This window comes from Triplophysa dalaica, chromosome 20, assembly GCF_015846415.1.
Source record: "Triplophysa dalaica isolate WHDGS20190420 chromosome 20, ASM1584641v1, whole genome shotgun sequence".
Classification (NCBI taxonomy): Eukaryota; Metazoa; Chordata; class Actinopteri; order Cypriniformes; family Nemacheilidae; genus Triplophysa; species Triplophysa dalaica.
This window is the reverse complement of record NC_079561.1, coordinates 4379374-4403474: the sequence shown is the minus strand read 5'-3', so window position 1 is coordinate 4403474 and position 24101 is coordinate 4379374. Positions and strand designations below refer to the sequence as shown.

The 24101-nt window shown below is 37.6% G+C and overlaps 1 protein-coding gene across 6 annotated transcripts in view; it reads right to left on the bottom strand.

Annotated features, from left to right (window-relative positions):
• Positions 1-24101, bottom strand: part of scn8aa (sodium channel, voltage gated, type VIII, alpha subunit a) — a 46132-nt gene that overhangs the window by 20851 nt on the left and 1180 nt on the right. For 2 of the 6 annotated variants that reach the window (XM_056733367.1, XM_056733370.1), the window contains exons 2-15: positions 22110-22441; positions 14187-14304; positions 12975-13065; positions 12725-12853; positions 10730-10821; positions 7571-7792; positions 7193-7256; positions 6877-7018; positions 5271-5477; positions 4894-5181; positions 4113-4418; positions 2748-2883; positions 2418-2656; positions 105-278 (exon numbers count right to left, since the gene is read on the bottom strand). In XM_056733367.1, coding sequence (XP_056589345.1) covers positions 105-278; positions 2418-2656; positions 2748-2883; positions 4113-4418; positions 4894-5181; positions 5271-5477; positions 6877-7018; positions 7193-7256; positions 7571-7792; positions 10730-10821; positions 12725-12853; positions 12975-13065; positions 14187-14304; positions 22110-22385 — 2484 coding nt within the window. In that variant the 5' untranslated portion in view covers positions 22386-22441. Of the gene's footprint in view, positions 1-104; positions 279-2417; positions 2657-2747; positions 2884-4112; positions 4419-4893; positions 5182-5270; positions 5478-6876; positions 7019-7192; positions 7257-7570; positions 7793-10729; positions 10822-11037; positions 11130-12724; positions 12854-12974; positions 13066-14186; positions 14305-22109; positions 22442-23281; positions 23398-23610; positions 24099-24101 lie in introns of those variants that run through there. The other 4 variants (XM_056733371.1, XM_056733368.1, XM_056733373.1 and 1 more) reach the window with 4 other exon arrangements.

The window sequence follows — 24101 nt, the reverse complement described above, 5'->3', positions numbered from 1 at the left end:
ACACGTCAGGAGAAAAACAGTCCAGTTAGAATCTTCCAGTCAGAAATCAAGACTTTTGTATTATCATACAAATCTCAAACTGCATCCCGAACAGAAATGCTTACCAATCTGAATGATCTCAGCACAGAAAGGCCTTCCACGTTCGCCAAGCCCAACTCCATCAAGCTCAAGCTCACAATGAAGCCATCGAAGATGTTCCATCCTTCCTGGAAGTAGTAGTAAGGGTCCATTGCAACCAGTTTGGCAAACATTTCGGCAGTGAAGATACCAGTAAACACCTGGCAAAGATATGTAGAAGTTAGGCAAATGTCAGACCATCTCTCAAAATCCCAACAGTTGTTTGGTTTTGTTGGATCAGTTTGTGCCTTTTTGGAGCGATTCTTTCCGTAAAAGGGACAGTTCCCCCAAAAAGAAAATTCTCTCATCATTTACTCGCTCTCTTGTCATTTGAAACCTTCGTTCTTGATGGCATTTTCATTTTTGGCTAAACTATCCCTTTAACATAGTGCTGACATTACAACATATCTGCACACAATCCTGGTTTAGAGGTATTTGCGATAACTGACAAATCACCACAGTACTAGATGACAACATTTCAAACCGATTATTTCGCTCTGACACAGCTGAGGGATGTCTTAAATCACGCTGCAGGTGGATACAAGGGGGTGCTCAAGGTGGCCTTGACTTCAGGAGGCCTGCAACGTGTCTGCACAGCCAGAGAATATGAGTCATGTTGCCGCCTGCACAGCCACGGCCTGGCTCCATCCCATTACTCAGTACGTCCCTGCTACCATGACAACCGAGCTTTCGCAGGTGTACTTAAGCCATTTGAATACATAATAATAAAAAATGTATTATTATACCACCGCATCAGCAGAACTGAACTTTCATTCAGAGAGGTCACTGACGTGCTACACATGATTCACTTCAGGATATATGTGACTTGGAAAAACATGATTTACGGCTTGTGTACAGCCCCGCACTGACAACCTGGATTTATGACGAAAATAATCAAAAGCCCACATGATAAAATACTTTAGTACACTTTAGTATTTACTACAGTAGTGAACTACAGTATTTAATCATGTTAAATTCACATTTCAGTCATGATTCAGTCAACAGTTTAATGTAGTATGTTATAGTAATTACAAACTTAACATTTATTCATTCGGCAGACGCTTTTTCCTAAAGCGACTTACAAGTAGGAGAGCTAATAAACATTTTGTCAGCACACTAAACATTACCGTTAGTTAACATTTACTTTAATGTTGATGGATACCATGGTCTTCTGTTGTATTAATCCTAATGAATTGCTAAACAAATCGATGTTGAATTGCAGAATTGAAGATTATGGTAAGGTTAAAAACACTATTTACTACAGTAAATATTTAAATGTACTACAGTATTAGGAATAAGGAACTAGTTGAACATTTAAAAGGTTAAGAAGATAATCTATTCTTAAATCAAAAAACCAATTGCATAATGTAAATAATATTTTCTTGATTTTTGTGTATTTGCTCTTTTTTTTCCTGAGAAAGCATCATTTTGATTAGCCATTGTTGCCAAATAGACTAATCCGGAGGTAGGCAAAATAATGTAAACATTTGACAAAAAACAGGGCATGTTTGCCACCTTTCTGAATGAGCATAAATAATTATCTTCAATTATTATCATATAGAGTGTATTCACTAATATAGCAACTAGTGTTTTTTATTTTTTATTTAACAGCAACCACCTTGCAAACGCGAGAAAAAATCAAGAGATCATTTCAAAACGTTCAATTTCTCTGAATCTACCATTTATTAGTCTCGCGGAACTTTGGCTACTTTCTTTGGTCAACGCCAACCCAAGAGCCCATTTAGATGCATTTCGTTTGTGCCGTGTCACGTGTCATGGACATTTCCTTTGTGCCGTGTCATGTTTAGAGGTGTAGAAATGTCCCCACAGTAACAGACCGGACTACATTCACAAAAGTGTCAGACACTGGACTAGAATGGCCACAATACATCAAGAAATGCTGATTAAATGAAAATTTGGAATGGTCTTCGGTTTTTATTTCCGTGGCTGTATATCATGAATTTTCACTTAATCATCCAGCCCTAACGGCAAGCAAATACAATCCAGCACGAATTACACAGACGCAGGCAGAAAACTGGTTTCAAACTTTGAATCCGCCACCATTTTGGAGGCTTCTCGACGATTAGGCTACATGAAGCATTTATGCTGGCTGTGCACTGCCACACTCAAACTGTCTCAGCTTTGCATTGTCCCTACAAAAATGGATATGAATCTTCCAGCAACATGAATGTTCCCTAAGGAACCCACAAAAATTTGCTATGGGGGAGTCAGGCGAAAGAAAATGATTCATATGTTAATGAACAGATTCACTCATCCAGAGATCTGTGTAATATGCTCACCAGGTTTCCAACAGACAGCACGTGTTCAAACTGGCCCGTCATTGGGTAATGCTCCATGGCCATGAAGAGAGTATTAAGCACGATACAAATGGTGATAGCCAAGTCCACAAACGGATCAAACACAATCAGGTTCACAGTCTCTTTAATCTTCCCCCAAACAGGACCGCAATCCCAGATAAGGAAGATGTTGGCAAACTTGTACCAGCACGGTGGACATTTCCTCTGAGACTCTTCCAGTTCTACAAGACACATAATCAAGAATTAAATGATGGTAACCATGGAAACGGATTCCCTTTTTTAAAAGAATCTTTAGGTAAGATGTCAACGTACCCTCAACCAGTGTGTTGGTTAAAGCGCTCATAACGCTGTTTGCTCGCTCTTTGCGACCGAATGATGCGTTGAGCTGCTCCACGGAAACCATTAGAGACCCCGAGAGCTTCTTCTTGATTTCAACATCAGTGGTCGGCTGTCATGAAGAAAATAATGAGGTTTAACAAACTTATTGTGATGTTTCAGTGCCACTGGTGGCTGGAAGAAAAAGCTGCAGCGTAGGGATAGCTAGAGGAAGGCGGGATAAGAGAAAAGTACGATTTTACACATTTGGTTTTATTTTGAATGCATAAAGGCAGAAACATGCCGAACTCTCACATGATAGAAGGCAGGGAAGAGATGGATGGGTTTTTACTATGACATGTGTAACATATATTAAAACAGAAAGACCAATTTGCACTGAAAATGTGAATTTAGTTTTGAACAAAGATACAGTTTATGTGCTGTTATGTTTTTTTAAATATCTGAATGCTAAAACCCAAGAAGAGTTTGGCTATGAGTTCTGGTTATACTTTATTATACTGTAAATCAACCATTTTGTTTCCCTCCTCCTCTCATATGAAGCCCCTGCATCTCCAAACATTTAGGAGATCCAGTGAGCATGCATCAGCGTGCATTCAGTCAAGAGAGAAAAATCATAAATACCATAATTCATGATCCTCATGCTAAAGATAAGCTATGCCAAACCCCTACATGATTCATAAAGCTGGCACACTACCATGCTATCTATAATGCTACCATTATAATTATAATGCAACTTCTGGCCATTTAAAATATAAAACAATAATTATTAGTTTTAGACATTAAAGTAAACTAAATATGAAAAACACCAAAAAAGAAAGACGCGAAAATAAACCGAGAAATGTAAAGGGTCCAGATGCTGAAGATTGGGTGTGAATACAAAACTGAAATACAACGCAATATGAAATGAAAAGATGTATTCAATAAACAAATCTAAATTTAAATTAGAATTAAACGAAGACAGGGACAATTTAGAAGATGGTGTAACAAAAAGACAACCATAAAAAACTGTTTTGATGTATTCTAATAAAGAGAGGAAAGCTATGTAACATGCTAAGTCACTACTAAGATATATGAATAAACCCACTTTTTCTTACATGCTAGTAGTTCAAAAAGCTAATAAAGTCAGTTCTATCTATAATCAATGACTTGTTCTCTATATTCAAATTGAAATAGGAGGGCAGCATATCACAGGCTTTAACAGCAGTCCTCCAAACCGAAAGAGTAAATATTAGAGCAAGTCAAATGAACCATCGCACCAACGCAAAGAGCCAAACAGCGAGAAAGACACCAGGATATGGAAAATGCCCATGCCTAGACTGATCTACGCTTAGACTTCCTTACACTTTCGTCAGTAGCTGCCTTATCTATTATCACCTCAGGCAGTAGGCGTCCGCCGGGCCCCGGGCCGATGAGAGACACCACTCCATTGCAATCCACGGTGCTGTTACGCTTGCCGTAGTAACCGGTGTAGCTGCTGCGGCGCTGGGGGCTTAGGAAGGAATCGCGCCGACCGTCAATCTCATCTACTGTGCTGTGCTCATCATCAGCAAACTCGTTTTCTGAGCCTCCGTCCTTACATCGGCTGAAGATGCTGCTCTTACTGTTACGCCTCGAAGGGAACGGAGAGCCTGGGATGCTAAGCAGAGACTGGAGGAATGAGAGAGAGAGAAGGTGGAGAATTTTTGGGGTTGAACCCTCTTGTATTTTTTATTGACATATAGACTTTCCATATATATGGTACAAACCGATGTCCAATAAAGCATCAGAGGCATAAGATCTATTAGATATGTCTAATAAGCATTATCTAATATAAAATGTATTTTACTTGCAAAAAAAAAACAATAATTTCTTTATTTCAGTGTTTTAACATTGCTTATGATATTATTCAATAAGCTCAACCATTTAAACCACAGCTAAAAAAATGCTTTTTTTTAACACAAAAACTAAATTTGGTACGTTTTGGACATTTATTTTTTATGTTAATTTAATGTTTTGCACCAGAAAATAAAACCACATGAATTAGAAAAACTGGTAAATGACTAATAAAAAGATTGATGCATATATACTGTATATAAAAAAAATGACTGATAAATGCTTCAGATGTCATTCATTCTTTCTTTACCTGGTTCATTATCGAGCCCCTGCGCCCTAACCGGTTGTCCGGGAAACGGAATCTGCTCCGTCTGCTCCCGTCATCAGAATCCGATTTGACAAACTTCTCACTGTCTCCTTTCTCCTTTTCCTGCTCTTTTTGCCGCCACTTCTTCTTGCGGTTACGCCGTTCTTTGGCACTCTTGGAGCTGAGTTTTGACATCTCTGATGAGCTGCAAGACAAGTTCCCGCCTTCATCGCCATCATCCTCCACCACGTCCTCAGACACCGTACCCGCCGACGTCGCCATGGCGTTAGCCTACAATCAAATATACAACTAAAATAAGTCATTCAGGTTTATGAAAATACTGAAGAATCAGGATTATCGGTATTAAGCAGCCGCCTGACCTGTACGTCCTCCTGGTGTTTCCTCAGCTGTTCCAGCATGGCCTTAAACTCCGCCTCCTTTCGCTCCGCCTCTTCCATAGTGGCCTGGTTCTGCTCCTCGTATGCCATGGCTACCACAGCCAAGATCAGATTAACAAGGTAGAACGAACCGACAAAGATCACCAGCACAAAGAAGATCATGTAGGTCTTCCCCGCGGCTCTCAGGGTCTGCGGATAAGGTACAGAAAGCATCTTATATTACAGAGCATTGAGAACAAGGCTTGTTTTCACACATGCAGTGCATTCAAGTCTCATATTTTTAGGTATTTTAGGTATTCAAACTAATGCCCTTGGCTTTGCTACCATCGTGCTCCACCATTTTAAATTACATGAATAAAGGAACAATGACTTTATCCTGCAATGCACAAACAGACGGGACATATTGATGCCATTTATAGTGCTAGAAAAATGCAAATATCAGGATATAAAGTCTCAGTTGCTTGTATTTGACCTACTTATGCCTAGAATCCACACATATACAGTATATGCAGACATGTGCTCTATTAAACAAACTGGCTGAAGGCAGCAAATGGCACCCTTATGTGCTGGTGTATAAACAAAGCGACAGATTGTTTGGAATAAGAAAATGAAAGGAACAGAAAGGAAGCAAGTAATTACAAGGTTTTTAACAGTACAGTTGGTATACTAGACAAAATAATAATGTCGTCCTTCGTTCTTCATGGAACAAAATGTGTTTAATGGAATACAGGGCATAGTGATGTTCATTCAATTGTCAGTTTAAACCTATACTGTAGAAATGTTTTGTCAGGTCATTTAAAAACGTGTGGTTTCTAAATGAACTGTTTTTATTCCAAGTCACAAATATACAATTATGACTGAATCAAGATGACTACATAAAATGTAACTGTAATGAAAGTATTATTTCAGAGTCAGCTCCTTAGTTTTTAAAATGTCGACATTGTATTGTCAATGTTGACATTTTATTTTATTGTCATTATTCAATGAAAATGATATGAAATTAAGATAACGTGTTAATTAAATAATTTAATTTGTCATTAAAACTGATTCATTCTATTCTGTGTGTTTTTTAAAAACTGATCGGTGATCACCAATGTGGATTATAACGTGCAGGTACAAGTAACGTTAGAGAATGAACTACAGCATGAAGCACAATTATGGAAACATTGTAAATATAACTCAAATATTTGAGAATTAAAATAGAATCTGTCCCAGATGCTTCTGGTTTACGCATAAAGAGTATTAAATAAATTAATGTATTTTTTTTAAAGTGATGGAAGCCAAACAATGTTCACGTAACGTATCTCATAAACCACAAGGATTGAAATGAGCCTTAGCCTCCATTGGTGACAATGGTTCTAAAATCAACTTAAGGTTACAATGCTTTTGGGAAATGCAGACCTGGTTAGTACAAATTGGAAGTGTCCTTTAAAAAAGATTTTAAAATCATTTATATAATGTATAAACTACACGTTTCGTTGCATTTTTCATTAAATGTAGCTTCTTCTACTTATATATAAATGACAAAAAGGTTAATAACAAAATTAGGATTTCTGAAAAAAATGAGAAAAAAAGACAACGCCCTTACCAGCTGGTACAAGTTCTCCCAAAAGTCTTGCGTCATGAGACGGAACAGAGCCAGGAAAGCCCAGCCAAAGCTGTCGAAGCTGGTATAGCCGTAGTTCGGATTGCGACCAGCCTTCATGCATGTGTAGCCTTCAGGACAACGACTGAAAAGGGGAAAAAGTCCACATTAGTTTTTTCCACTATTCAGAAAAATCTATTTCTGCTAAACCTGATTACACACTATAAGTATCTATATCTATTGCTGAGATTAGGTCCTATGTGTTGTTTTTATATAAATAAAAGCGTTTAATGTTAGATAAAATAAGACAGACACTTACCCCGAATCAGAACTGTTTCCACAGAGGAGAGCATCCAACTGGCCAGGCAGGATGTAGAAATTGGCTGGAACAAACAGAATAATGGGATAGGTTAACCGGGCTATTTCACTGTAGTGTGTAGTGCAATTACGTATTGGGACATTGGACCTGATTACTTTCATTCCAAAACTCATAAAAATCATAATAAAGTAACAACAAATAAGTAATAAACCTCCCTTGGCTGGTATAAACTCGCTATGTTTACATTCTAAATATAACAAATTTGTATAATAAATATAATCAATCTCACAACAACAGAGACCTTTGGATTCTAAAAGTTGTGTAGTACAATGGGTGACGTGTGAGTGTTTGTTTGTGTATGCACTACATGAAGCTCACTTTCATTCATAATGTACTCATCAAAGTTGAAGGCATGGGTGCCATTGGCCTGGTAGTGTTCTGTGCTGTTTATGGGCCAGATGACACACTTTTGTCGCAGATTTCCCATGAACAGCTGCAGACCGATGAGGGCAAAGACGCTGAGGCAGAAGACTGTGAGGATCATCACATCTGACAGCTTCTTCACCGACTGGATCAAGGCGCCGACAATGGTCTTCAGACCTATGAGATAGAAAATATGCACACAAGCATTGCATGTTTGCTCAAGTCCCAGAAGTGTGAGTTTCAAGGCATGATTTGGGAATATCAGTGAGTTTATTTCTAATATTACAGTCAGTTGATTATTTACAAATGAATTGTTGATGCATTTTGGAGCAACTCATGTGTAATTTATGATTTGGTTAATTTTGCTCACAATTCCAATCATTTCCTTAATTCATGCCTTGAATTATTGTTTGCATTGATAATGACAATATAATAAATATACAACAGTAATGACATCATGAATATGTAACAGTAAACAATCAGAACCACTGTTTAAGAGCCATCTCTTCATTTCAAGCATATCGTTTGATATTAATACATGCCAATTGAAAATATGACGGAGGACATGCAAAACTAATCCTGAAACCTTTTGGACTTCCAGTGCAGGTTTTTACAACTCTCCACAATAAAGAGAGGACTCCCTCTAACAGCGAGGACAACCTGAACACCCATTACTCTATAAATACTGCAGCACAACCAGAGGGCCATAACATAGGGAGTAAAAAGCAGGCAGGGACTAGGGGGTAAAGATCACATGCGGATTATTTCAGCTTGAAGGCTGAAGAGGAAAAATTCCAGTGGAAAAAGCTTTAGGTCTCCACAGAACATGCTGAGCTGAACATCATGTGCATTGACCCCTCCCGTAAAACTAACCTTGTTCTTCATTCTATTGAATCAAATAGGATCTGCTTTACCTTCAGGACAGCAGACCTGTAGCTCTTAAATGTAAGATGAACTCTGAAGTTATGTTATGTTTTTGATATACTTAAGCCTCCACAATAGCAAATAATAAACCCACCAAAAACTAGCATTCGCCCAGGGTTTGCAGAGTAGGTTTGTACTTTTCCTCAAAATAACTCTACGTGGCAGGAAATGTAAATGTCAAAACTAAGTCAGCTGTTCTGTTATATTACTCAAAACTACTTACATAAGATGCTAATCGAAACAGCCCTAATACATTTAGCCAAATCTCTGAGGGAAATGAACAATCGGTGAGGTAATCTCTAGAGCAGTGGTTCTCAAACTTGAATAAAACGAGTTGTTCAAAGTAGCACCTAATGACCGCCATAGAACATCACGTGAATAAACACTAAAGTGAATAGTAGATATGTCAATCTTTACTTGTCTCACGATTAGATACACCTCGTCCTCCAGTTCTAATGTATTAATTTTTCAAGTTGGTAGTAATAGTGGACACAGATCACTCTTCTGTGTAAGAAAGAATATAACACAAAAGATAGCAAAAGAAATAAATGTACCTATACATAAAAATCAAGAGAACATGTGTGTATAACAAACAGAGACACTCTCACTCCGGCGACTCTTGTCAAAGTGGCGTGCCAAAACTTAATCGCCATGCGCGCTTCATTGATTTTACCTCGACTAGATGCAGACTCGTGTTGAATTGGCACTTCACAGCATTAACAACAGCTTTAAACAGGTTCAAGTTCCGAAATACATAAGAAACTTCATTTACACGCAGCTCATCAGAAGAGAGAGACTCACAAGCGCCTGTCTGCACGTACCACAGTTTGAGAACCACTGATCTACTAATTTCTCCACCAATTAGCCGATTATTCAGAGTGATGCCGATTCTGAAGACTAAATGAATATAACTTAACTGCCTAAATGTTATAAATTCATTTAATGACTGTTAATATTGAACATCAAACTGGTGACATTTCTTAACATTTTCTATATACTGAGCACAGATTCATTGCATTTTCCAGTCCTCTTTTGATTGACAGGACATATCGTCCCTGATCGTTGGCTGTTTTTTTTATCGGCCGATAGTGTGAAAAATTGCTTTTATGGACCGATACCGATTATTGGCCGCTATATGAGTGCATTTCTAGTAATCTCCATTGAAACACACACAAATATTACATATTTTTTGGTTTTGGTTTGTGCTGTATTGTTTCGGTGCAATTTGTGGGTTAATATACAAATTAAAAGTGAAAAAAAAAGAATATAAAAAATGGCAGCCAGCACTTAGTAGGCTAATACTATAAAAGCAAGTGACTTCCAAAGCATCATGCAGCATAAATTAAGTCACAAACTAGGCTTGGCAGTCTTCATAAATAAATAAGAAGAATGTTCTTTGGGATCTCGCTCAGGGACATGCAACTTTCATCTTGGGGGAAGAAAACATAGCTCGACTCCTGCTGCTCTGAGGGTTTATAAAAACTATACGTTCTACATGTTTGTTGATTTAATCCATCACAGTACCTTATATATGGTATGTGCTCTGGTTTAATCAGCAAAATAATGGCATTTTAGAGTGCAAAGTTCAACATGTACTTTAAGCAACAATGGTGAATTCTACATTTAGCTTCAAAAAAGTAACTGCGGTTAAAATACAGATATAGACTATCTGGCCATAAGAACTTTTAAGAAATCTGCTTTATTTTGTAGCTCCATCCTACCAAGCAAACAACAAAATACAAACCATACATGGGCTGATTTCTGTCAAATCAAAAATATGATCTTTTATGACTGAACCAACTGGATAACATTTGGTTATCAAAGTCATTTTTAAGCATTTGATCATGAGGAAACAGACTTATTGTCATGGAAGTAAAAGCTAAATTTATTCTCCTTAACATGAATATGTGACGTTCTAAATGCTCTGCTCTGATGTTTCTAAGGGGGGAAACTGATGAAACCAGATGAGCCTGGACTCCAGAAACTAGTTATAGACTGCAAAGCCTATCAAAAATGTATAAATACCATTTTTGATCATTTTGGAAATAGTGAAAAAGCAAATTCAATGGCCCTCTCCAAATTAACCTAGGCTAAAAAAAATCATGGAGGAAAAAGTCCAACAAAAGAGATTTCAAATCGAATAGTAAAAAGAGGTGATACTGAAACCTCAGTGTTTAAGCTGCATCTCACCTGGAATGACAGAGATAGTTTTCAATGCTCGGAGAACTCTGAACGTTCTCAGCGCAGATACATTCCCCAGGTCCACAAACTCTGTTACATATCTGAAATAAGGGAGGATCACACACAGACACCAGTGACAACCACAAACACGCCAAGACCACCACCACCACGCCAATGAACCACCAGGAGGTACGCCACTCACAGAACCTGTCCACTAAGGGGGGGAAGGAAGGAAAAGAAAACCAAAATACACACACACACACACACCTAACACCGACACGACCCGGCCCCGCCCGCCCGCCAACACACTCTCTTACCTGGGATTACAGAAATAGTTTTCAATGCCCTCAGAACTCTGAACGTGCGCAGAGCTGAGACATTGCCTAGGTTTACAAACTCTGTTATATACCTGCAATGATCAGATCAAAGTTACATGGAGACATGATCTTAGACATGACTTAGTATTCGATAACATCCATAGATTAAGTCTGTTAAGAGTGTAAAGCTTTTAGGGGTGGGGGAGGAATGTGGGTTATTATTGTCCTAGAAATGACACTATAAAGATAATTTGCACAAACTATTATATTAAATCCTCCTCATCTGCAGAAATGTATCGCAATGCATTGGATTGCATACTGGATCTGAGGTATTTCCCACCCCTAACACTTTTTATAAACATGGTCATATGGTCAAATATTATTAGATGCTTATTAATGCTCTGTTGCAAAACTTTGATTTAAATACTAAGTTTGAGCCAAATTCTTAAGCAGCAAAACATGTTAAGAGATAAGAAAATTTAAAAAAATCATTAAAAACATGATTTATTAATATTTGATGTAAAAATGAATTATAACATACTATATTTGCTACCTATGGAAATCATTCCATACTCATCAGGTTTTGAAACAGAGCTTATACTGCAAATAAACATCTACTACTTGTACAGTAGAAAACAGTGTGGATTTCTGGATAAACACCAGAAATAATAAAAACAGAGAAAATGAAAAATGGAGGAGAGAAAATAAAGCAGCATATGAGAGAGAGAATGAGAGAGTTTGCTGCGTAGGCTGCTGGGGTTTCTAAATAGCTCAACGCTGGTTTGTTGAAATAACAAAAATTCTTAGAGGAGAAGAAAAGAGGAACTTTTCTGAGAACCAGGAATACTGACAGCGGCAAAGAGATGAACATAAAAACATCACATAAATGTCACACAAACACATGATGTGTGGTGAGAAATTAACAAGAGCACCACGTCCATAAAGATGCTACTGTTCCTAAAAATGTTTATATGGTTAGGGACCATAGATAGACACCTAACAATATCTGTATAAAATGTGACCCCAACATAACAAAATCAATTACAAAGAAAAGTTCAAATCTTCAGATTTGAATTATTTCCTATGCTCATTTGAAAATGCATTAAGGAAAGTTTTGATTTTACCAATGTTTCTGATTATAATAATTATACAGTAACAAACCTACTGTGGCATAGCACAGCACACTATGTTTAAAAATGCTTTTTACCTTTTATATAATTGCTATTAACCAAATGATACCTTACTAGTCAGAATCTGAACTTTCATTATACAATGTTTCCAGAATAAGGATTCCTTAACAATAGTTATTCAAAGACCCATAATTAGTTCTTAAACATTTGTTTCACAAGCTGTATTCTGTCATCATTTACTCTCCCTTGAGTTGTTCCAAATCTGTATAAATTTCTTTGTTCTGATGAACACAGAGAAAGATATTTGGAAGAATGCTTATAACCGGACAGTTCTTGGCCACCACAGACTATCAAGTGCCCCAGAACTGTTTGCTTTCCTAAATTCTTCAAAATATCTTCTTTTGTGTTCAACAGAACAAAGACATTTATACAGATTTGGAACAACATGAGAGTGAGTAAATGAAGACAGAATTTTCATTTTTGGGTGGACTATTCCTTTAACAGGGACACAAACACTTATTTCATCTCTGATAACTTGTAAAGGTTACAAAACTTACGCCATCGAGATGACCATGAAATCCAGCCAGTTCCATGGATCTCTTAGGAATGTGAAGTCATCTATACAGAATCCACGGGCAATGATTTTTACAGTCGATTCAAATGTATAAATTCCAGTAAAGGTGTACCTGAAGGAAGAGCATGAGGTTTGGAAAGATGAAAAGACTGATCTACAATGTCTGTTTGACTATTGTGGTTAATATTTGGGATGGTTTGATCCGAGGCATGCAGAGTAATATCAGTACTTACTCTACTTGTTTGGACCACTCGGGAGGGTTACTAAAAGTCATGAACACACAGTTGGTCAAAATCGTAAACATGATGAACATGCTGAATACTGTGGGTAACGGTTAAGGAAATTTGGAGACGTCAACAATCAAAGGTTAAATATATCAGCTTTAAAACAGGTTTTGAACAAAGCAGAAAGTAGCGTTCTGCTCATGTGGCATTGTCAGGACTGTTATCAACCGTCAAAATAGTCAAGCAGTCCTCAGAGGGCTGCTTGAAGCTCTATAGTTTCCAATATTACACTAACACCATCTGCATACAAATGTCTTATGAATGAACAAGATGCATGAGTTAATGTGGCATCACAATCTAAACAAAACATTAATCAAATGCCACTAAGTATGGCCTTTTAAACGGTGTTATATTTAGGGCTTAGCAACTATGAATCAAATACAGAATAAAACTATGAGTTTACATAATACATGAATGTATACTGTGCATAAAAATGTTTTATTTATATACACATGCAAATATATAAATGCAGGAATTACTTAAAATATATATATAAATATATTAATAAATACATTTAAATTATATATAAACATTGATTAACTTTTCTATTTTATTTTTTCAATCTAAACGTGTATGTTTTTATAAATTATAAATTAATATGCACAGTACACAAACATATATTATGTAAACACACATTTTTATTCTGGATGCGATTAATCGTTGCAGAGCCCTAGTTGTACTGGACATGCATAATAAAAACCTCTCTGTCATTTAAAACAATACGATTACAACACACTAAGCCAATAATGATATGGGAGTCTACATTGCATCACTTTAAAGAAAGGTATTTATAACATAAGCATGCAATATGGAAACTGCATGGTGCTGGGCTGTAAGTCAAACAGATTGGCGATGGGTTTCAGCTGAAAACTGAGCATAGCGCTCCCCTTCCCACCATATTTCATCTCTCTCATTGGCAACCTCCTCTGTCAAACAAAAACTGTTGCCATGCATCTAAAATTGACTCCCACATTCACACCCTCTGATATGTTGTTACAGACCCACTGTAAAATAGACTGCTTAACTACAACTTGTCAGTCTGAAACCATTAGTGTTATTCCTGACCATTCCATGCACCCCACCAATAAGCAGAGATATTACATACATGGCAGAGAGATAACATACTGTAATTGCATAGTTCAGCAACTTGAAAAGGATATGAATGTATCAAAATTTTAATAGATATTAGCCTAAGAAGATTAAAAGGGCTTATTATGTACAAGGCAGGTGTGGCACTAAAGCGGAAGATTGTTTTTCCTTTATTTAGCACTATAAATGTCTGTGGATAAAAAAGAAAGAGCCAGCATGACAGAGAGAGTAAAAGAGAGAGAGAAGCAAGAGACACAAAAGAGAAACATTGATTAGTTGTAGGCAGAAAGATACACAGATACACAGTATGTCCAAAAAGCACCCAACGTTTTACTTTATAAACAACATAATTCAAATCACATACTGCAAGATAATGTCTCGAATACATTGCAAGAAGAGAACATAACAATCGATTACATAATACATATAGCAAATAGTGATGCAACATGTGCAAGAGCTTTGGAGCTTTTGGAGGCGAATTTACCACTTCAAATAAATCATGTTGCCAAACCTCAATGTAATAGATCAAACAAGAGAATCTGTAGAAGCATAAATGACCTGTCATGTGAACACAATCTTGTAAGAAGTTGTGGGTATTATTTTAAAATAAAAAAACAAGGCCCCATAGTGGTTATAGCAAAAATAAATCATTCTCTGGTTGAATTTGCAAAGTAAATTTTATGGCCTTAGGGAATTTTTTTAGGAACGTCTTCATGCTCGAGACAACGAACAAGCCAACATAAGCTCACACCAGCGGATAATCTCATTATTGTTTAAATAAAACATTCTCGCTACCATCAAAGTTTAATGGGAGGTTCTGTGCATTTTGCAGAGATGGAATACATCCCGTGCACTGCCTTTTACATGCCCAAGTTTAGCAGAAGACCACAAAAACCTTCAGCACCATGGGCAGATCCTGACAGCATACATATGGACTTAATATTCCATATTAACACTTCAGAAACAAAAGATAGATAAATGTAAAAAAAAAGCAATAACCGACAAATAACTGAGGATAACACTTGGTATAAATACAGAAGGCAGACAAAGGGACCTATTAATGAACTAATGGAACACAGGTGAAACTGATGAACTCATGACGACTAATTAACACAGGAATGAACGAAAACAAGAATTTAAACATAACAGAACCGGGACAGTAGCGGACACACAGGTCAGTAAATAACGTTATGTACGCTGTATGTAACTAAAGATAGAGACGAGATATGAACTATTTGGGTCAGACTGAATCAGGCCACCATGTAGACCACATGTTGAGAATGAGATACACTTAAATATCTGCTCACCAGCCACAGCAGTGTGAGACATCAGGGTTTGCTATAGCTCCACTAAGCTTCACATTTGAATTGGAAAAATAATGCAGAAACATTTGACATATTGACAAAAATGTATTTTCCATACAGTACTCCCTTTGGATGAACACACACACACACACACACACAGGAAGAATGCATGTGTGTTCCCTCTTTTTAATGCATCACAAGCTGCGCGCAGCTACTGAAAATTTCATAATTCAGAATGGAGCAGCAAAGGGTGAGGATGTAGAGGGGGAAGGTTTAGACAGACAGACAGAGAGAGAGAGAGAGAGAGAGAGAGAGAGAGAGGAATATGGGAAGATGGAGACAATAAGAAGAAAAACAAGAAGACAATTAAAATCTGGTGTGAAGCTTTGGGAGAGATGGTTGAGGAGATGCTGTAGTAGAACATCAGTCTAATCTAAGCTGTTCTTAGCCTCGGGCACCGATTGAAATGTTTTGGATGAATATCCTTCAAACCAGCAGCACTCCAGAACAACATATGGACAGAAATATGGACTGCCACATGGATGTCTGAAGCTCTGTCACATATTGCTTAATGTGTGAAAAAATGCTAATATGAGATGTCAATGTGTAGGATGATTACAATCTGAATCTTGCTAAACTGTGTACCGTTTATTACAAAACAGAGCTAAGCTAAGTAGACAGGTTTTCTCAATTATAAATTGCATTTTAAAAACGTTACCTCAATTACAGTAACCTTAAAATCTCAACAATTACAGTAACATGTTCAGTTTAACATTTTATTAATGTTACTTTCAATTATAATATTTTGTTTTGATATATGAAGTTGCAAAACAACATAGAGAAGGGGAGACAGGGAGAGGGAGATCATGTTAGTTACAGTGTACTATAAAGACAGTGATAAAAACACTGATGTAAATACAAGATAAAGGTCAGACATGAGATGTTGGTTTCATTTGAATACAGGAGAGGAGTGATACTCCACTATAGACTTTGAAATGAAATAATAAATTGAAATGAAATTCATTAATTCTGATATTTGCTTGTGTTTATTAGCTTGAGCATTGGAAAAGAAATATAAAGGGACAGTTCACCCAAAAATAATGTCATCATTTACTCGAGTTGTAGGAAAAATTACGCTGGTAGCTAAAGGTGCCCCAGAACTGTTTGGTTATAAGCATTCTTCCAAATATCTTTCTCTGTGTTCATCAGAACATGAAATTTATACAGATTTGGAACAACTTGAGGGTGAGTAAATGATGACAGAATTTTTAGGAGAATTGTTCCTTTAATTGAAAAAAGATGGCGACTACTATAAATGAGCAGAAACCGGCCATTACACAAAGCAGAAGCTTCAAAGGCAATGACATGCTGAGCTGCAGCCTCTCTGACATCAACAAGAATCCGGTCTCATTTCATCGAAAGACCAAAATCTCATTTTATTCCTTATCGGAAACATACAAAACAAAACATTCATATTGTAGAGAGATTCAAAGTCTTGCTCAAATAAATGCAATATATTACAAATTAAGAAAATCATTCGAATTGCTCAAAGCACAAAGGACAAAATGAAAAGGTGACACCAATCCAGCAAGAATACATTGGCTACTTGCATGACCAGAAGCCACAATCGTTTTCCTTATTGGTTAAAGGTTGAAATGAGTCTATGATGGGCCGAGAGGGAGGAGCGCGACCGCAATAATTCTCAAGCTGTGCATCTTCCAGCCTCCACCAGCCCCCCACCCAGTCCAGCCAAGCCCACTCTGAGTGCTGCGTCATTGCAGAGAGCAGTAACTGTCCTACACGGGACAATTTCAAAAGACCCTTTTAAGATTTATGATCCAGTATGGAGCTCTCTCGGTGTTGATGTTTTCCACAGCGTCTACCCAATAACATCTTTGGACAATAATATTCTTTGCAAATATAAAGTCCTAAGCCTAACCCAACTGTATCTTTAACAAAACAATTAAAGGAATTCTCTACTTTTTTTGAAAATAGGCTCATTCTCCAACTCCCCTTGAGTTCATAAGTTAAGATTTACCGTTTTGGAATCTAAACAGCCGATATCCGGGATAGCAATTTTAGCATAGTTTAGCATAGATCATTGAATCCAATTAGACCGGTAGCATCATGTTTAAAAATGACCAAAGAGTTTCAATATTTTTCCTATTTAAAACTTGACTCTTCTGTACTTATATCGTGAGCTAAGACTGGCAAATTTAAAGTTTTGATTTTTTAGGTCGATATGATTAGGAACTATACTCCCATTCCGGTGTAATAATCAAGCAAGTTTGCTACCGTAACATGGCCGCGGCAGGCGGTGATATCACGCTCATTTTGCAAGCAGTTGGTCACGTTGGATATGATGACGGAAGTTAGCCTATTTCTACATTCGCTGCGTGATATCATTGTACCAGCTGCGGCCATGTTACGGCAGCACACTTCTGTGATAATTACGCTGTGTTAAAGTGTCCCTTTAAGCTACATTACTAGGGCATATCAAAATAAAAGCCCATTCATGCCAAGAACATTAACTGCTATGTTAGCTACATCACAAACTTAAATGATACATATGACACATATTGATGAGAATGATTATTTCTAATTATTCCAAATATGAGTCTTTCCTTCTCCGAAGTGTCGTCTGCCATTTTAAAGGATCGATTCCTTTACGACAGGATGGATTTTGGCTGCCAATACCTCAATCATTCATCAGCTGGAAGGTATTGCTTTGGAAGTGATCCCAACAATGATGTTCTTATGGGTTGTAACTGTAATTTATGTGGTGTTCACCACTCTATTCTCTCCATTCTTAGAACTTTATGGTTATAGTTAACATCCCTGGTGGGAACTGACCTTAAGCCTGTGCCCATCATCACAGCCCTACGAATGATCAGTTCTGGGAGGAAAAGGACACAAAACTTCATCAAAAGCTCCTGTGGCAAAGCTTACTCTCAGGCTAATTGCTTCTGATAGTGTCATGGGTCAGGATTTAAAAGCTGCCAGTTCCCATTTCTCAGCTGGTTTTACACTACGGAGAGAGCTGCTCTTGGCTTTCAGAATCAGGTTTCACTATTGCTGCAGTCCAATGTGTGGAAACAAAAGGAAATTGTAAGTCTACGGGGCGCTGGGAGATCAAATCACGATGCAGGCAAAATGTATGATAAAGGGGTGTCACTATATACTGGGACCGACAACAATAAATATATTAAAAACTATGACTATTGAACCCTATTTTATGTTTACACACAACTGATAATATCAGAAATAATTCAGCACTTGTTTTAACTTTTGCCTAAAAAGCTACAATGGTTAAAACTCTCTCTCACCGTCTCACTAAGCGCGATTTTGAATGGGGTGCTGCAACGATGTGTCATGCATTCTGACTTCTTTACAATGTTAAACATGCCGTCTTCTCATGCTTAACATGGTCAACTTGACAAAACACGAGTTGGGCGTTTTACGTAGTATTTCTGTGCGCAATACACTTCCCCAGCGATCGTACAGGTCTAGGAAAGTTTTTTTCGAACATATGAAACTGTTTCGTAACAAGTTTTCTTAGTCCCTTATTGGACAATTCCTCCAGGAAAGCATGCGGCACGCCCACGCGGCAGCAAGGAGAGAGCATACGTTTGCGACGTTCAGGCGTTTGTTTGTTCCCTGCATTTGGTTGATGAATGTTATATAAACGGTGGATTTAACATTGGATTTGGAGATTGTTTGAAAATGATATATGGAGCCCTCCTAGCGCTTAAAGATTCCAGACATGAACCGCATGCGGTGAGTTTAACTGATTTCTGTGTTTTGTTGACAATTGGTGCGCACATGCATTAGTTCAGCCTACCCCTCCCCCCTGTATGATTTCAGAAGTAATCGTACAGCTGTATCTATCTTTAATAAATTTGATCAAATTAAATACTCCTCAAAGATATGAAGTAGGCAATACTACTCTATAGGTACTCAAAATTAAAATGAGATTGGCAGAAATCGTGTGTGTTAGGGCCGCTTTAAGAAGAATAGAAAAAGAATATAAAATAAAATAAATTAAAGACTGAAAGTATGTTACTTTCTTTAAAAAATCTGTTGGTATTTGGATATCAGTATTAATTCTTTCTCATGTTTTCATTTATTCTTTTGGCTGCGATAACCGTGCAGTGAAAATCTGATATCATGACAGCTGTAGTATGATTAAAGACATTCTTTAGTGTGCATAATGTGCATCTTAAAATAAAGATTATAATATAAGTGCACTATTAAAGTTGATTTATTAAGAAAGCTATATTGAAGTATATCAACTTTGCACTGAACATCTCTCGATTCCTTTGGACTGTGCTTCACATATGCTCCTCCATGAGGTATTCATCAGGAGACTGAAAATCTCCTTCCTGTGCGGGGCAGTTACATAACAGTGAGTGTGCATTGCATGAGAGCGAGGATGAAGAATGAGATAGAGGTGAGGAGAAGCTTCAGAGCAAGTAAGTTAGCTATCGCAGAAATAAACCCAGACAGTGTGTTCAGTTGTACCACACTGAAGGGGTGTATTTTGCAATAACAGACGGCTGCTTGTACCTTATCCCGCTTATTACATGGCAACTTGCAACATTAGAAGACATACACATGAAATATTTGATTAGCTCATTTTTACCGAATGCAGACCTTCCGCGAGGAAAAGCTGTTTACTTTCAGTTTTAAGCTAATAAACGACATCCAAATGTCACAAACAGACAATTTGGTTTAATCATTTGTAAATATAAGACAAATTTACATTTAATTTGTCAAAATACCTGTCAAAATTATTTTCAGCACCCGGGTTACCGTGTGTTATTAGTTTTGAGAGGTTGTTATCTGGGAATAACGAAACTGCAAATATCTCGACTGGCCAATCAGAATCAAGCATTCCAACGAGCCGTGTAATAATTGGCATTAACACACAAACAAGCCTGTGCATTATTTAGTAAAGTCCAGTGTGTTGGTTCTGTTAAACTCCTACCACTGCAGTTAGCTCTGTAGACCCTAAAGGTACAGGAGAGCAGGACTGCGCCTACAGAGCTCCATTACAGCTCAGACAGAAAAGATGACCTCATCCTCCACCCCTAGGCTACATCTCATCACAATAACTCGCTCCAGAAAATCTGCTTTAGGACTTGCCTACAGCAACTGGTAACATTAAAACCCTTATTGCTTTTCTTCTATCCAGCATGAATATTAACATTCAAAATTGCCATACAGCACCAGCAAGATCACAGCATGATGTTAAAATGCTAACCGAAATCCAATACGTTAACAACTGGAAAAGGCTTTACTGTTCATAATATACACTCACCTAAATGATTATTAGGAACACCATACTAATACTGTGTTTGACACCCTTTCGCCTTCAGAACTGCCTTAATTCTACGTGGCATTGATTCAACAAGGTGCTGAAAGCATTTTTTAGAAATGTTGGGCCATTTGGATAGGATAGCATCTTGCAGTTGATGGAGATTTGTGGGATGCACGAAGCTCCCGTTCCACCACATCCCAAAGATGCTCTATTGGGTTGAGATCTGGTGACTGTGGGGGCCATTTTAGTACAGTGAACTCATTGTCATGTTCAAGAAATCGATTTGAAATGATTCGAGCTTTGTGACATGGTGCATTATCCTGCTGGAAGTAGCCATCAGAGTCATAAAGGGATGGACATGGTCAGAAACAATGCTCAGGTAGGCCGTGGCATTTAAACGATGCCCAATTAGCACTAAGGGGCCTAAAGTGTGCCAAGAAAACATCCCCCACACCATTACACAGCCACAATAATTGCATTAATGAGAAATTGAACAGGTGTTCCTATTAATCCTTTAGGTGAGTGTATAACAGGTGCATTTTTAAATGGTTAAACATATTTCAGAAGAGAATCTCTCTTAAACTACGCTCACTTCATAGCAAAACCCCTAAAGGCACCAAAACGGCTGTTCCATTAAAACAACAGCAAATGACATTTTGGAATGGTCTTACAACTATATTAATAGGTAAGGTATTCAAAAAGGCACACTGTTCATTTTAAAACGCACTGAGGCATTTCTGTTGGCCCTTCATTTTTGAGGGATTATCCCTGCAACAATTAAAAATCTGTCAGGTGGAACTGTACAGCTTCAGCAGACTGCTGATGACCTCCTTCAAAACCCATGTGACCAATCAACACACAGTTGTCAAAAACAAATACAGTCACGATTTATATTGACCAGATAAATCTTGAATTTATCATGTGGTTTTTGGACCCAAATGTCCTGGATCTGCAGCCTTCTTTGTAACATTCCCAAAAAAAAAGATTGCTCTGAAGTCCACTACCCCAAAGATACACATGTCATCAAGTATCAAGCAAATCCTACTTTTTGTTTTTATGTTCCCTTTGTGTTTTCTATATAACAAAAAATGATAAGCTTATTATAAAACAACCACATTATCCACGGCTCCAACAGAGATTCTCTAGACTGATCCATAGTGAGGTGCTTAGAGGGTAATGAGTGCAGGCTTGCCACGCTTTTTACAATTAAGATTCTTTTAACCAATTGAGGTTCCTCAGATGCCATACTGGCAGAACCCTTTAAAGGACCTCTAGGCAACCTTCAAAGTACCTTGAAAATCTTTAAATTTTTAGAGCCTTAGGTATAAAGGACGTTTGAAGATAAGAAAGCAAAAACTAGGTGTCACTCACTTTTTTATTCACATAGAAGGGATCGAGGTCCTCCAGTGGTGTTGCCACCATGCCAGGAGGGATGTCCCCATAGATGAAGGGCAGACTTTTGCCCACCTCCAGGTCACCGTTGGGTTTGGGCTTGTTCTCGTCATCATCGTCACGGTAACTGCTGTCTGGCTTAGGTGGCGGCTTGGCTTTCTCCTCGGCAATGCGCTTCTCGATTTCGGCCAGACTTTCCCTGGTAAAGTATTTGAAGCTGTCAGGTCCTGGCGGTGCAATAAGGGGTGCAGCCATGTTTTCATCCTGCAGCAATGTCTTCTTCTCTTATGTACCCTCCACGGCAGCCAGATCTATGATGTCAAAAAGCGAGAACGTTGTTACTGAACATATATGGTTTCTACATGTAATATTTATAAAATATGAAGTATAAAAACATTATATAATAATTTTAAAATAACTTATACATTTTTAATCATTTCTTGAAAATAGACACAATGCTCTATAATGTTACACAACACAAGATCAATATTACTGCATAAACAAACAGACAGTTAAAAACAACACCAACGTATTAATGCTTTCAATGAGAATTTACATTACAATTTAATGCAATATTTTCAATAAATAACTATTAACATTAATCATATAGTCAGTGGTTACTATTTAAAACAAAAAAATCTCAATAGAAACAACAATGAAAATTACCAAAACACAACATAAGTTTAAGGTCTATTTTTATCGCTTTTTTAGACACATAACAACCAATCAATACTAGCTTGTCCGCTCATAAATATGCACGTCTTTCGGCAGGAAAGCAAAACAAAGAGCCCTGCATCTAAAAATATATTATCTTACACATCAAAACAATCTGTTGCTAAATTGAGAGCATGTTAAAGAAGGACTGGCACTAGATCCTGTATGAGTCATCCACTTCATGAAAGATGAATATTGCCTCCTCCATTATATAGAGATGAAGGTGATACTTGATGATATTTGTCTTGAGATAGATTACATTTGAAATATTATCAGCGATGCACTTTTTTGTGCTTGCATAACTTCCTATGATTTGGTTCTTCTCGGTCACCATGATGGATGTTTCTATTTTAGATGAAAGGGTGATGGGAATTGGGAGGTTGTAGTCTCCATTAGTCTGAATTTTAGTTGAAGTATGAACAATACTAAATACCCACTGAGTTGTTGTTGGAGAGACGTCTTGCATCCCCAAGGAAACACAATGGGATAGGGTGGGTGAAGGGAGGCATGATGAACCACAATGTCTAAAAGCTTGTATGTGCTGAATGTCCTGCTAATTCATAAATAAGGCATCACGTGACAGGCACTTACAGGGCCAGACACTTAAACAACCAAGGCATATGCTGATATTACAAAGCCACTTAGCTTACTTCCTCTATTTTGTGCAGATCATTTTGGCCGTTTTTTTAGTTCATATAAATCCCAGTTGCTCCTACGCTCTTATTATTCCCCCAAAATAAAATTGAATGAACTGTTTTGCACAAACCTGATTTCACGTATGTGCAATAGAAATAATTCGTATTTTAGGCGACGTATTGATAGATCAGCATACGGGAGCTGTCCATTCAGCACCACTCTCCAACAGGCCTGCGTAAAATGAATATTTCGGGGAACGGTAAACGGGTGTGAACCTAGTGTGTTGCTTCTGGATGGGCCGAAACATCTCGATATAACATGGAAACTACGCTGGGATGCAAGAGAGATTACACAAACGTCATATTGGCTGCATGGTCGTGCGTTCGTTCGTCAAGTCCTGCATTCAAATACCGAATTCAGAACAGCACACCAGCAGACTGTATGCGCCACTGAACGGCTCTCCTACATGAAGATGCCATGCGTCTTAAAACGCCGTACCACATAAAAACGGTGATGTGGTGTAACATCCTTCCGATGAAATATCACACATAACAATTCTCAAAAACATACGCCACGTTTTCGGTCATATGTCATGAACATAGTAATATGGAACCCTATATC